Genomic DNA, 13,743 nt, shown 5'->3' with positions numbered 1-13,743 from the left:
TAAAAATGAAATAACATTATTAGGTTTATTATTAGATTATCTAAGTGCTATGGGACCGCAGTTAGGTAACTAAAAATGTCTCTGGGTGGCTGGTTGTATGTCTAGGCCCATTAAGAACTATTACTGAAAGTTATCACAAAAAAACATTATTTAAGACATTAACACAATGAAGTTGAAGATGCCCATTGATTGTTTTGGACCGTACTCTCTCTGGAAGTGACCGATTTGAAATAATATTTTTGCATTTCTTGGTACTATTGTTGAGGAAGATTAAAATCTATCTATACAGTAATAACCAATCTATACAGTGTTACAGACAGAGTATATGAAGACCATAGAATTATATCTATTCTGTGAACATAGTTTGGGAGAAATCTAGATAGAATTTGGAAGTTATATGTTATTTGTAGTTAGACCGAATTATATTCAAACTTGCTAATAACAGGGGCGTGTGCCACGGACGGCAGCGGTAATCAGACTGTTTCAGAACAATTTGAATAACAGAATCTAATGTACTATACATAGGTATAGCTAATTCAAACAACAACTACTGAACTTTGAATCTTAAGTCGGCGATGCATAGTTGTTGATTGCTGTATAGCATGTCGTGTTGAATAAAACCTGTCAATGCATTTTTGCAATTATCATTACAACTTCGGAAAATAAGTACCGTTGATTCAGATTGTTACCTATACGATCATCTATTAAATATTGACATATTTAATAGTTTAACAATCGATAAAGCAATATTGTGATATAAGGTGGTTATAGGACAGATGGTAGTTATTTTATGAAATACATTTACACCTGAATCTGATTAAATCTGAGTACCCATACCAAAAATTTGTTACGAAAAGTCGTACGAAACAACATGAACAATTAACTTTGAAGTATTTACGTAATCAGATATTCCTATATTTATAAACAGCAATAAGGTTTCCTAATTAAAATTTGGGTAAACGTTTCTGCTCTCTGATCATGTAATGGAATCTATAGGCTTGTACTGCACGCCCACATACTTTATGGGTCATTTATTTACACCGGAATATTTCGCGTTTTTCCACTGGGGACTAATCAAATTATGTTTCGACATTTAACGAAACTCATGGCTATTTTACAGCTTCGTTATTTTTAATCCGTTTTAAAATTTTGCGAGTGACAGTACTAGATGCGTAATAAAATAAAAAATAGCGTTTGGAACACTTATTTTTCGTACATAATATTGGAGTCTGTAAAGTTTGTAAGCATGTTTTGGCATATCACACATATATCCCATGTGGAGATAATTTATGTAAATTTTTAGATTATTCGTCCATATGGACGTATTACTTAATTTATTAGGTTATTAATTCGGTTAGTTGCTTTAAATTAATCTAAGAATAGAGGCTCATTAATTTGCAACAATTTTAAGTTAATGTAGGTAAATCTCTGTATATTGCTTAAAGCAATGGAAGTGATAAGTTTAGTTAAACCTAAACCAAGAACAATTTGGCTTACACAGTCACGTGTTTGTTGGACTTTGTACAATAACAATTTCATAGAAATGCTAACCGTTTGAAATTGTGAATAAAGAGCCATGAATTCTTGGAATAACGCTTATTGTACAATGTCATTTTGCTTTAAACGAGTAATAAATTAATGGTAAAATTATTTCGATTCCAAATGTTTTATTTATATAACTGTTTGTATCTGATTTATTATTATTATGTAACTAAACATACCTTTAAGATTACCCACAATTTACGCAACTTCTTGGTATATGTTTATCGGTATGGTAATCATGTAATAATATACGCCCGAAAAGTAAATAGCTCCGAATCAGCTTTGTGTAATCATTGGTTTGAATAATTACCTACTTAAATCACTGTTAAATAGTAATTGGTAAGGTTTATGTGCAATGCGGTAATGAGGATTTAATACCCATTATGTAGTTATTAAATTGGCAATTAATTCATTCAGTATATCATATAGTTGCTTGGTTCATTTAAACGCATTGTGCAATTGTCAGCAATATAATGTGCTCGAAAAGAGCAGCAATTAGTTTTTCTTTCTCATGATTTATAACTGTATACTTTTTTTTAGTTTTGAGGTTTTGTATCGATGAATTTTCAATATTTTATGCGTTCGATGCTCTGATTGGCCGGCTCGAATATACCCACCAATCAGAGCGCTGAACGCGCTCTCGTTTCGATTAATTTAAACGTACAGCAAACTCATACTACGGTTACTGATTTCATTTCATGTTAGTTTTGCCTGCTGCATGACTAATATGCATTAATCTGTTAGTGAACTTTGCCTGTGAATCTGTATAAGTAAATTCGTACGGTAGGTACTGTAGTAGTAGTTACTGTAATATTTATGTCATACAAGTGGTTTTAATAGCTCAATCCATTTGGGCTATAAATATAAGATGTTTATGAGTGTAATCATGATAAGCGTCAGAACAAATTAGCCAGACACATTTCCATTCAGATATTACTCCCGTAAAGTTTAAAACTTACTGTGCCGAAACATATTTGCCTTGACATTACGAGGGGCGTTGGAGCTAATTAATTAAATATATACCTTCAGTGTATGTGCGTGGCCTTTTATAATTTTAAGTGCTGTTAATACAGTGATTCCCACATCATTAATTAATTGATACCACTAGCCTGCTTCACGGGCTGACGGCTGTCGTCACGTGTGCTCTGTAAATCATTTTCGTGTTCGTTTGTTATGCTTGCAAGTTATTAATTATGGTGCAGAGATATAAGAGCAAATCTGTGAGCAAAATAAGGTTCATGGCTTAAACTTTTGCAATTTTGTGTACCTACGTGAGAACGTTTAAGTTACGATAACGTTTGGTCGAAAAGGCTGGCACCTACAAAATTCCCTTCAATGCCCGACCTGTTCAAATCATAAATCAAGGTTGTTCGATAACTTCAAGCACCTGTTCACTTTCGCTGTGCAGAATATCTAGGTTTTATGTCCTTTCGCCTAAATTGAAAGAAATCTACTTATTGACGTGTAGACAAATCGTGGACTCTTTCGCTTCAGTGAGGTTTTCGGTCACTGAGCAGTACATTTCAATGTTATTATAATCTATACATGTAACCATGATTGTGTGAAGCAATTTAAGGTCTTGCCCAGACCACAGACGTCGTGAACTCTCGTGCATGAGATCGTACATAGATTACGTGGAGGTCTTAATGATCGAACCTTAATTATAGCTATCAAGCGAGACGAATGATTGGCATCCTTAATTAGAGACTGAGTAACGTAATTAAACGTAATTTGACACTAGGTACTAAAACGACTGGTATGTTCTAGTCTTTAATAATGCGAGACGAGCATTAAGAGCTAAGTTGCCTTACTAACGGACCGGGGGCCTAAGAATTTTCGCAATTCAGTTGCCACGGGAACACTATACTCGTAATTGTAAATAATGTAGAAAGACTAAAGCCGAGTCTACATGTTTGTTCCTAATGCTGAGTAGCAGGTCGTGTCAGGCTTTCGTTAAAAGTAACAGACATTTCATATAATAACTACCTACGTGGCAATCTGATGCGATCTCTGAGATTGGTCGTTTTAAAAATAATACGAAGCTCGCGTGACTCACGATCCGAGTCGCGATATGGGCTTGTTACTAACAATATTCAGCCTTAGTCTTAGTTCTCGTAATTATGCTAGTGGTGGTTTTTAAAACGTCTCCAAGGTACAATTAGGGACAGATTAATTATCTGAGAACGGAACGGTAATCGATATCTGTCAGTTGCTTCCCATTGTTTGTTATGACAACCATATACGTATAAGATCTAGTAAATACATAGAACTTTGTGTTGTTTCCTTATGTATTATTAGTTCGCATCCATGGTTTTACCTGCGGGCATTTGAGATATTGCTATGCTACGTACTTACATATATTAGGTATATCAAAAATGTCGTAACACCTATATCGAGAAAGAAACCCTTGTTAGTCATCGTTAAAGAAATGAATCTTGGCTTCAATGTGTTTTTGCAGAAAAAAAAAACTTTATTTACCTGACAGCATCATCCTTATATCACTTGTCTTTATTTCGAAGTAAAGGAACAAACAAACACATTCTCGTTATACAATCAAAAAACCTACGGATACCTTTATTCGTAATAGCCCTTAATGTAGCAGAACGCGTCGGTACCCAGTAATTGTCATGGTATTTGCGATTCTGAATGGCAGTTTGCTCGTCCATTCTATAGCTGTCCCTTGCAAAATTAATTCTACTACCCAATAAAAGTGTAGCAGTCTTTATTGAGCCATTCGACTGAGCGAAAACGACAAATGGCTTCACAGAGAGACCGTTTGTTCTCCATTTTCTGAAAAACCTGCAATAGTATTCACGTTTAAATGTTCTAGATGAATTGGGAGCGTAGTTTTAATATAGTTCTGATAAGAATTAAATTGAATGAAGGCAAGTGTTTGAGTTAAGTGGATGTTTGAAATGTTTTTTTATGGGATGTCGCTGCAAACGAACAAACTGTTCAACTAATATCTAATAAGTAATCGGCATCTCCTATGAACAACACCAGAGGAGTAAAAAGAGCGTTACCAGTTTGGAGGGGGATTAGGTTTCTGGTAGTTTTACTGATGACCATAAATTGATTATCTTTATAATTGTTTTTTTTTTGACGATAGAAAGAACATCAGCGATCATCACTCCATTGATTCAATAATCTGTGTAAGATTTATACATTTTAGAGGTAGCGTGTCAAAAGCAAAGCGCGGTTGATGAATAATATACCTAATTATAATGGCAGCTTGAAATAAAATAGCTTCAGAGTCAAATGTTATGCCCTATAATCGATATCAATCGTTCTTCATAATTTAACTGACAGTGATTGAAAGCGTTACCTTCAGACATTCGGATTGGATTAACATTTTAATTCTATAGTAGAGAATTATTATTGGAAATAAGCATTTGTTTTGAAGAATATCTTGAAATCTAAGATCGAAGTTTCAATAATATAACAGCTCTATTCCTGTTAATATTTGCTTTGGAATTGCAATAACTTCGTGTTTATTACTGAGAATTTTTCGTCTTTACTGGTTCAGCTCGGGATTCAACTACAGACTTCAAGACAGACAGATCAAGACTTAATGAATTCGGTTCTTATTACTTTAGTCAGAGCTTAAATTTTCATTTGTATTCAGTCATCTTTGTGTCCTTACCTACTTAGTAATAGACTAAAGGGCTCGTAAGGATCCCAAAATTGCGAAGTCACTGCGGTTTTTCAATTCATTCGGGAAGCGTAAGACAGAGCTTGATTGTGAGACACAAGTGGAGCTAAATTAAATTGTTTCAGCAATCACGGCACGGCAATAATATAAAGCAATTCTATTTGACATTTCCCGTTTATAGAATTAAAGTTACCGACATTAAACAGAACCTAAATGCCTGTTTCTAGATCATAAACCTAATGGCCCCTTTAATTTATTTAGATAATGCTTTATGTGCACTCAAAGCGTACATTTGGACTTAAAGTATTTTGTCCCAATTGACCTTTGAATGATACGGAGATAAGAACTTAATAAATGAGATAGCAGTTGTAAAAGTAATGAACATTTCGAACCATAACAATAAGTAGGTACAAATTATTACGGATAACTGATAGTAGAAAGCTGAAATATGGCGTAATTTTGATTATCATATGGAATATCACATAGAAAAGTAGTGGCATGTAATTAATTACATTTGCAGTTTTGATAAGTGGGTGCGAAAATTGGCCATCAGCTTTTTTGGAATTACTATACCGAACAAGTCTAGGTATACTGAAAATTTAAACGTTTATATGTTATGAGCATTCGATTTTATACAGAAACGCAAATACGAGTGCTTATGCCTACTATTAGAGTACCTAAGAACGGAAATCACAAAATTCTCGTGAGTACAAAATTTCCGTTTGTAAGTTATTATTTTATGACTTAGATTAATGTATTCGACAATAGTACCTAAGTACCTACTGCCATAGTCCATGGAGTAAAGAAATGAAAATAATATTATAATATCCTATTATAATGGTAATAACCAAATGTTATTTGGCACGTTGATTTATCTAAATTATCTCAAGACAGACTGACGTGTTTATTAAATTACGGCGCCATGCCAGTGCACTTGTACTGTGTGCGTGGTGATTTAATTAATTGGTTATGCACGTTTCAGAACGGATACATGATTATCACTACATAGTATAAAACAAAGTCGCTTTTTCTGTCATGTGTCATGTTGTCCCTATGAACGCTTAAATCTTTAAAACTACGCAACGGATTTTGATGCGGTTTTTTTTAATAGATAGAGTAACTCACGAGGAAGGTTTTTATGTATAATACAGGTATAATATATAACCATTGCACCCATGCGAAGCTGTGGCGGGTCGCTAGTACAAAATAAAGCGTTTGCCAAGAAAAACATAATCGTGATTGTTCTAAGAATTATTTTACGCGTAGCATTTAGTATTAAATTGGATTGTTCATGAGAAGAAGTAGAGATAACCATCACCGTTAGCGTTAACCTGAAAACGATAACTGCTGAACAAAGTCTGCCATCAAAAGAGGCAGTTTACCATAATCCCCTATTAGGCTGGGGATTGAGAGTCGCAAATATAGGTGAACTTATACTTTCACAATATTAAACACTGATGAGACTTTTGAATACTTAAGAGTGTGGGCCGGTCTGGGAATTGAATTAAAGTCTTCAGTACTCGTACCTACGAACACTCCACCAACAAAACGTCAAAGTAAGTTTTAAGCTAATAAATCAAATATTTCACTTAAGATAAGAACCATTATTATTGTATAATGTTCGTACTCATTAAGTAAACTTGTAAGTAGTTATTCGTACTCAAGTTTGCCGAGGGTAAACCTGTTTTGCAGAGGTGTTGAACTTTGTTTTAAAGTTATCTAATCAGCAGATTTAAATAAAGGAAAGTAAACACTCGGAAAATACGAAGGTCGGAGAGCGAAACGTAGCCAATATTCTGACCGAAATCACCGAAACTTTGCTGATTTCACTTTGTTTTGTGTTATTCGGTTTCATTTAACATTCGTTGATATTGTTTTCTATAATTGTTATCCGTGTAGGAGTACAATTTACAATTTGCAGATTCAAGTCTGAATCAGAATGTCGATCATAGTTAAAAAAGTAAAGTGTAATCGTATCATACTTTATTATTTATGCTATAACAACTATCGTAAATTAAATCAGTCATGTTCCAGATTTAGTCTTACTGAAAATATCGATTAAGGAAAACTAACTCAGCAAGAAGAAGCGAAGTTTTTATGCTTAGTAGCATTTATGTTCAACTGATAAATGAGGCAGTAACTATCCATGGTATTTATACTACGTATGTAATAAAATCTATTCGAATGGACTTCCTACAGAAGTAGTCTCCTATTCACCATTGCCAAGGTCTAGTGTCTGTGTCGGATGGTAGGGGCGTGTCAATATAATGTCGATAACATTGCTTGATAAATTGCCATTACCCGAATATATCACTCGAGATCACTGCGACCCTTTGCAATAGATACAATTGTTTCCCAGAACTACTTCCTAAGTACCTATTAAATGGAGTTATAGTATTGGGTGTGATACTATTGTGTTTATCTGTTTATAACATACCCTTAATATCGCATTGTGTTCGTAAGAGAATTAGGGAGAGACATTATTTTGATTTGATATTGTTTTTGAGTGCTGCCATTTCACAAGTGACCTTAGCATTACTTATCTAGCCATTCAAGGCGTCCAAATAAAAGATTTTTTTTTTTTTTTTTTATGGAACAAACCGGCAATCGAGCAGACGTATTACCTGATGGTAAGCAATCGCCGCCGCCCATGGACACTTGAAACACCAGAGGCGTTACAAGTGCGTTGCCGGCTTTTTGGGAGTTAGGAATTTAAGGGTTGTTGTTCGGGAATCGGGGATGGGGAAGATTGGGAAGGGAATTGGGCCTCCGGTAACCTCACTCACACAACGAAACACAACGCAAGCGTTGTTTCACGTCGGTTTTCTGTGAGGCCGTGGTATCACTCCGGTCGAGCCGGCCCATTCGTGCCGAAGCATGGCTCTCCCACACTTACTTTGATTCTGTTTGGACGAGAAAAATAAATATAAGTAGATACTTATCTTTATTTTTGACTGCGTCAAAGTAAGTGATTTGTAAGGGTTTCCCCTTGGGAGACACTAGCGAATCTTTGGGGAAGGATTATGGTGTGAAGATGGATTACACCATCAATTATATAGGGTAGCTTTGTTTAGTGATGCTCCTTTAAGATTTTGAGATAAATACGAGAACGTTTAACAGATTCGTATTTTCCTGGTGCAGGCGAGGTGATGGACTTGATGGCGCTGGTGGGGTCTGCAGTGAACTTCGTGCTGTACTGCAGCATGAGCCGGCAGTTCCGCTCCACGTTCACGAGGCTGGCGCGGAAGGTGCTGCCGCTGGGCACGCAAGGCGAGCCAGTCACCGCGCTGAAGGCGTAGCGCTCCCGAAACGCGACCACTTCGGTCGCGTACCTATGAACTATTCACGAGGTACCAAACCTTACACGAACACACGTAAACACGGCTCATTGAATTCTCTCGACAAACTCTATTACAATCGTTTGAATAACAAAACGAATTACATTAAATTCAAGTTTGTTTTGGACTTACTAAGTGAATGAAGTGTGGAGGCGGATTTACTCTATAACAATGGAAACGAACTTTTTTAATTTCGTAAGTAAAAGTTAAAGCGGTGCTTACTGTTCAACATGTTTTAGTAATTAGTTACTAGAGATTAAAGCTACGAACCAAATTGTTTTAATGTTTATATGAACTTAGTTATGTTTAAGCATTGTTGTACAGTTACCAGTAAGTTTAATGGAGGTTATACTTAGCGTACTTTTTGTCTAAGTTAAGGATAGATCCGAACATCAAATGTGTTGGTAACCTTGTTTGGACTTATCCAGACAGTTTGTTTATTGTTTTATCCGTGTTTGTTCTAAGAGAAATGTAAGAGTAAGTATTTGTTGTTAGTAGATACATTACATGAATTATTGAGCTCTCAAGAACTAAGGATAAGAGAGCTTATAAAGGTGTATAGGTACATAAATTAGTAGGTAAAAGTAATCAAAATTCGTATTCACGAAAATTTTCCAATATGTAGAATTTGCATGAAAAGCAACATAAGTTTATTACGTAGGAGTACTTTAACCCTCTTACTCGTGAACGTGACATCCATAAACCCTTTATAAATACAACTTGTCAATTCTGCTGTTAGACAGGTGTGTTCGACGCCATTTTAGATTTAGGAACTTGAGACGTATGGAGTCAGAGGGTTAAATGTTTTAAAACTAGTCATTTTATAATGTTAATTGTTATTTTGTTTATAGAGTTACATTTTGATTTCATTGTCTTGGTTTATAATGGTTTCAAAGGAAACAGAGACTACGTTTTATTAAAGGTTAACACACAAAGCTATAAATAGGAAACTATTTTAATTAGTTCTACATTGCTCAAGCTTTCCACCCTTTAGGCATTTAACAAAGAAGTAAAAGAACCTTGCTATTGTACTGGAAATCTGTTAGTAACTACATACCTTCGTTATTTTTCTTTGTTACTTGTTTTAATCCAACTAAAACGTTTGCTTCTATTGTAAGACATTTAAACGTAAAATTGTCTTCTCATCACTTTAATTTTTTCAAGTACAAGAAGTTTAAATAGATATTTGTAAGAAATTTCTAGAATGACTGGATTTCTACAACTCATTCACGAAATTTTATTCGGTATAACAGAACATAGTCAGATATAAACTTTATTACCTAGTTTCATGTTTATAAATTGTGCTAAATTGAAGCAGACCGTTTGAACCGTGATTTCAATTGGATATGTTCTCTATAATATAATTAGTTCTGCTGTTATTATTTCCAACTAATTGGTACAACGTTCAAATACATGAAATGGAATATCGAGACCTGTGCGCTATTCAATATTAGTTAATACGAGTACATCAATCATAAATACGTTTCTAAGTAAAGCTAAATAAATTATAGCGAACGTAATTACGGATTGTTCCATGTTTTCTGGTCACGTCTCCGCGCCTCGGAAGCTATAATGAAATAGAGCCCAAAAGTTTACGGGATTAATATCATATTACCTCTCAGAAGTATTCTTGGAACGCTAAAACAATTTGGCAAAAATGTATTTAAAAGAATAAACCATGGGACATTAGACACGAACTGAATTATTTAGTTGTACAATGCTCGTGGAGTACGTACGAGTACTTGTGTTCCGAATAACGTCTGTGAAAATATTTAGTAACATACCGTGGCGCTTGGTAAAACAGCTAAACAATGTAAACACTCATTTCTACGAGTAATATTGTTTTCCGCAGACTTGAGCAATGCTCATACTCGTCGTAAACGTATCTGTGCGACCGTACGGTTGAATTATTAACGTTACCGAAATTCGTGTGGAAATAACCGAGAACGTTGGCAAAACATTTATTTCCACAATCAAAGCAATGTTCATATCCTGTACGACATAAGTAAGTACAAAGCCACTATTATAGCTGAGCCACGCATTACAAGTTTTTTCAAAGACGGGTTTTCATTGTAAACAGCCGAGGGCGGGGTACATTCGACCTTCGTCCTCTTGCTAGGATTCCAGAATGAATTAATAAGGGCCCGGCTTGCTGTTTGAGTTCACGGGAAGACCCCAAAAGGTACTTTGCCGATATATTGTTCGAAGTGGATCTAATCGAGTGCGATCTAAAGGGTTGACCCAATTGACTGCAAAAAAAGTTATTTGATGTGACCTATCTAATCTTGGTACATCTTATATGCGGAAGTAGTTACATTACACGGTACATTTACTAAAGGAACATCACATTTTGTGTGTATCCAAAGGCTAATAATATTTATCAATGAATAGGGTATCGTATCGTATCGTATTCGAATTTTCATTATTAGACAAATTGTGGGCGAAAGATAGTTTCTAAATTAATATTCATAAGAACTTGTTACCTGAACTAAATGTGGATCAAACTAAGATAAAACAGTAGTGTTCCGAACTCGGCTGAAGTTTCATTAATTTTAACTTGAAGTTTATACTTGAGAGGTTTCCAACTCGCGTTCTTCTACTTCTAGGTATTAGTATAACGTAAACATCAATCGTTAAAGTATTTATTTTCGGGGCTTTATTTATGTGAAAATATTATGAGCGAGTTCACTTTATGTTTGCAATCTCGTTTAATGTATCTACGTAAAATAATTATGAGCACACGTTTACTTTTATTAACTTCTAAAATATACCAAAAGATTTCTAAATATAAGTATTATCTTCGGTCAATGAATGAACATGATTGTGATGAATAGGGTAGAGATCCATCAGGTATACCTAATGTAGAGAAGAAAAATATATTCAATGTGTTTATTTTTGTAAATAATATGTCTACTTGTCTTCACCTAATGTATACCTATGTATTGCAATTTATATATCTATTGAACTAAGGTCAATGTTTTCTTAGGTAGTCAATTTCTAATCAAAAACGTTGTACATACTTTGTATATGTGAATGAGACGTATTAGTGAAATATAATAGAGAGTAGTGTAATCTTTGTGTATAAGATTTTTTACCAAACTTTATTAAGGTGTTAACGATTACGAGCTGTTTGTTATTTTGTCCAATAATATGTATTGAGGGATAAGTAAGAAATATCTATTGTCTTTCTAATATCATGTTTGATTAGGCAGTGTGACATACCTCCCTGAACGTGAAAATGACGCAAACCGATTCGTATGATCGTCGATAAGTTTTAACAGTTCTCCCCTAGGGCATCCGTCCCGAATTTCGACAGTTTGCGAACCGCATTTAATGTATATTCGATATATGTGTTCCACAAATACCCGTACGATGGAAAATTGAGAATCTGTAATACAAAATCAATGCTTTCTGTATATCTATCTATCTATCTACCGCTGTGGAGAACGTCACAAGATTACTTTTTAGAAAATTGGATTTCTTAACTTGTCAATATTCATATCATAAACATTATGAATCGAGGCGTGAAATTCTGATGTTATCTTTAGCTGAAATGCTTTATACATTGACTTATACATCTTGGTTGGGGCTAGGGACATAAAAACAAAATCCATCAAAGTTTGGAATGTTCCCAACTTTCGCATTATTTAATATGTTGTTTGTTATTTATGTTTGCTTATGTAAACATCCTGTGGCGTTATGTAGTTAAGGAAATATTTGAAAGAGGCTTTGTGACATTAGAGATGCGACTGTTATTATGAAATGTCAATGATTTTGAACTTCGTCTTTAAAACGAGGTATTGGACTTGTGCCAGATGTCAACTGTATCCATGCAGAATGTCACAGCCGAGGGAATTATAAATGATCAACAAGTTTGATCCAAGTAACTTTGATATTTTCGTCTATTTTCATAATAATGGTCTATTGTGTGGGAGTTATGGGAAGCTTTTGTTTTATTCTACGGGCTAACCTTTGATAACAATATCATGATACCGAATACATATCGGATCATTTTTATTATGGAGGTATCTAGGTGGTCACTGAACCACACATAATTAGACATGATATTTGTTGTTACCAATTGAGTTTTTTTTTTAAATGGAACACGTATTAATGCCGAGACACATTAGACACCTAGTTTAGTGCTTATTTTTTATAATTCAAAGTCAAGATTAATATTAAAATAATTAGATTTTGTTTAATTTTATGACAATTATAAGGACGTTTTAAAATTGTTTTCACTGCCACAACGTGTATACAATTTTCAAATAGATTTGTCTTTGTGAACATTTAAGCACTTGTTTTCTTTAGCTGGTGAAACGTTGTTGTATCAGTGGTTTACTGTTATATGGACTACATAATACTACATATTATTATTTTGTATTTAAGTATCCGTTAGACCTTTGATGTAATGGTAAAGAGATGAATATAATCCTCCTATTGGATACTATTGTCTATTAATTAATGTCTTGACATCCCTTTGTACCTCATTGCTGTAGACACAGTTGTACAAAGTACCAAAGTCGTCATTTTCTGCGCTGTTAATCTTGGGAAATTGTCTCCGTCATTGAAATGTATTGTAGTAGGTAGGTACCAAATTATATGTAAATTTATTATGAAAACTGTACCGTAGCTGATAAAAATGCACTAAATATGATGTAATGTACCAATATAAGTGATGTTGTAAATAAAGATGATCAATATTTTTTATTAATAGTTGCCTTCTCTTATAATATACCCTTTCCTATACATATAAATAATATGCTCACGTAAAAACACGCACAATATATTACTAGCATTATTTTCTCCGAAAATAAAGAATTTCATTTGTTTCAGAAAAGCAATTGCATTACTCAAGTAAAGTAATTTAAACCTTGACTTAGTGAGAAATGGTCGAAATTGCATCTATTCTCACTTTTGTTCGGTTTCTCCGAGGCACATATTTTTCGTTTCAGAAAAATAGTTATATATCATAATCAGCTTTTCTATGTGCTGGCCTCGCATACTTGCGTGTTGTTTTTTATTTCCTCGTTTCTCTTTGTATTTATAAAATTGAATTATTTGAACAACGGCTTGCAGTGGCATAAAGTAGATAAAGACACTGACATTTTAAAAACATAAATTATTGAGATTGTTTCAAAGCTTTTCAGAGTTAATTTTTGTGAAACAATTTGTTATTGTTGGCGGAAAGTTTTATAAAACTGATGAAAT

At 34.2% G+C, this 13,743-nt stretch overlaps 1 protein-coding gene across 1 annotated transcript in view; it reads left to right on the top strand.

The window, feature by feature from the left end:
- LOC118266966 (G-protein coupled receptor dmsr-1) overlaps window positions 1–13,246 on the top strand; it is a 40,815-nt gene extending 27,569 nt beyond the window's left edge. Inside the window, exon 4 of the mRNA XM_050703316.1 lies at window positions 8,336–13,246. Within this exon, the coding sequence (XP_050559273.1) occupies window positions 8,336–8,493 (158 nt within the window). The 3' untranslated portion in view covers window positions 8,494–13,246. The remainder of the gene's footprint in view (window positions 1–8,335) is intronic.
- The last annotated feature ends 497 nt before the right edge of the window (window positions 13,247–13,743 follow it).

The sequence above is a fragment of the Spodoptera frugiperda genome, chromosome 23, assembly GCF_023101765.2.
Source record: "Spodoptera frugiperda isolate SF20-4 chromosome 23, AGI-APGP_CSIRO_Sfru_2.0, whole genome shotgun sequence".
Lineage (NCBI taxonomy): Eukaryota > Metazoa > Arthropoda > Insecta > Lepidoptera > Noctuidae > Spodoptera > Spodoptera frugiperda.
Note: the sequence above shows the minus strand (reverse complement) of the source record. Positions and strands in the feature narration are given on the sequence as shown.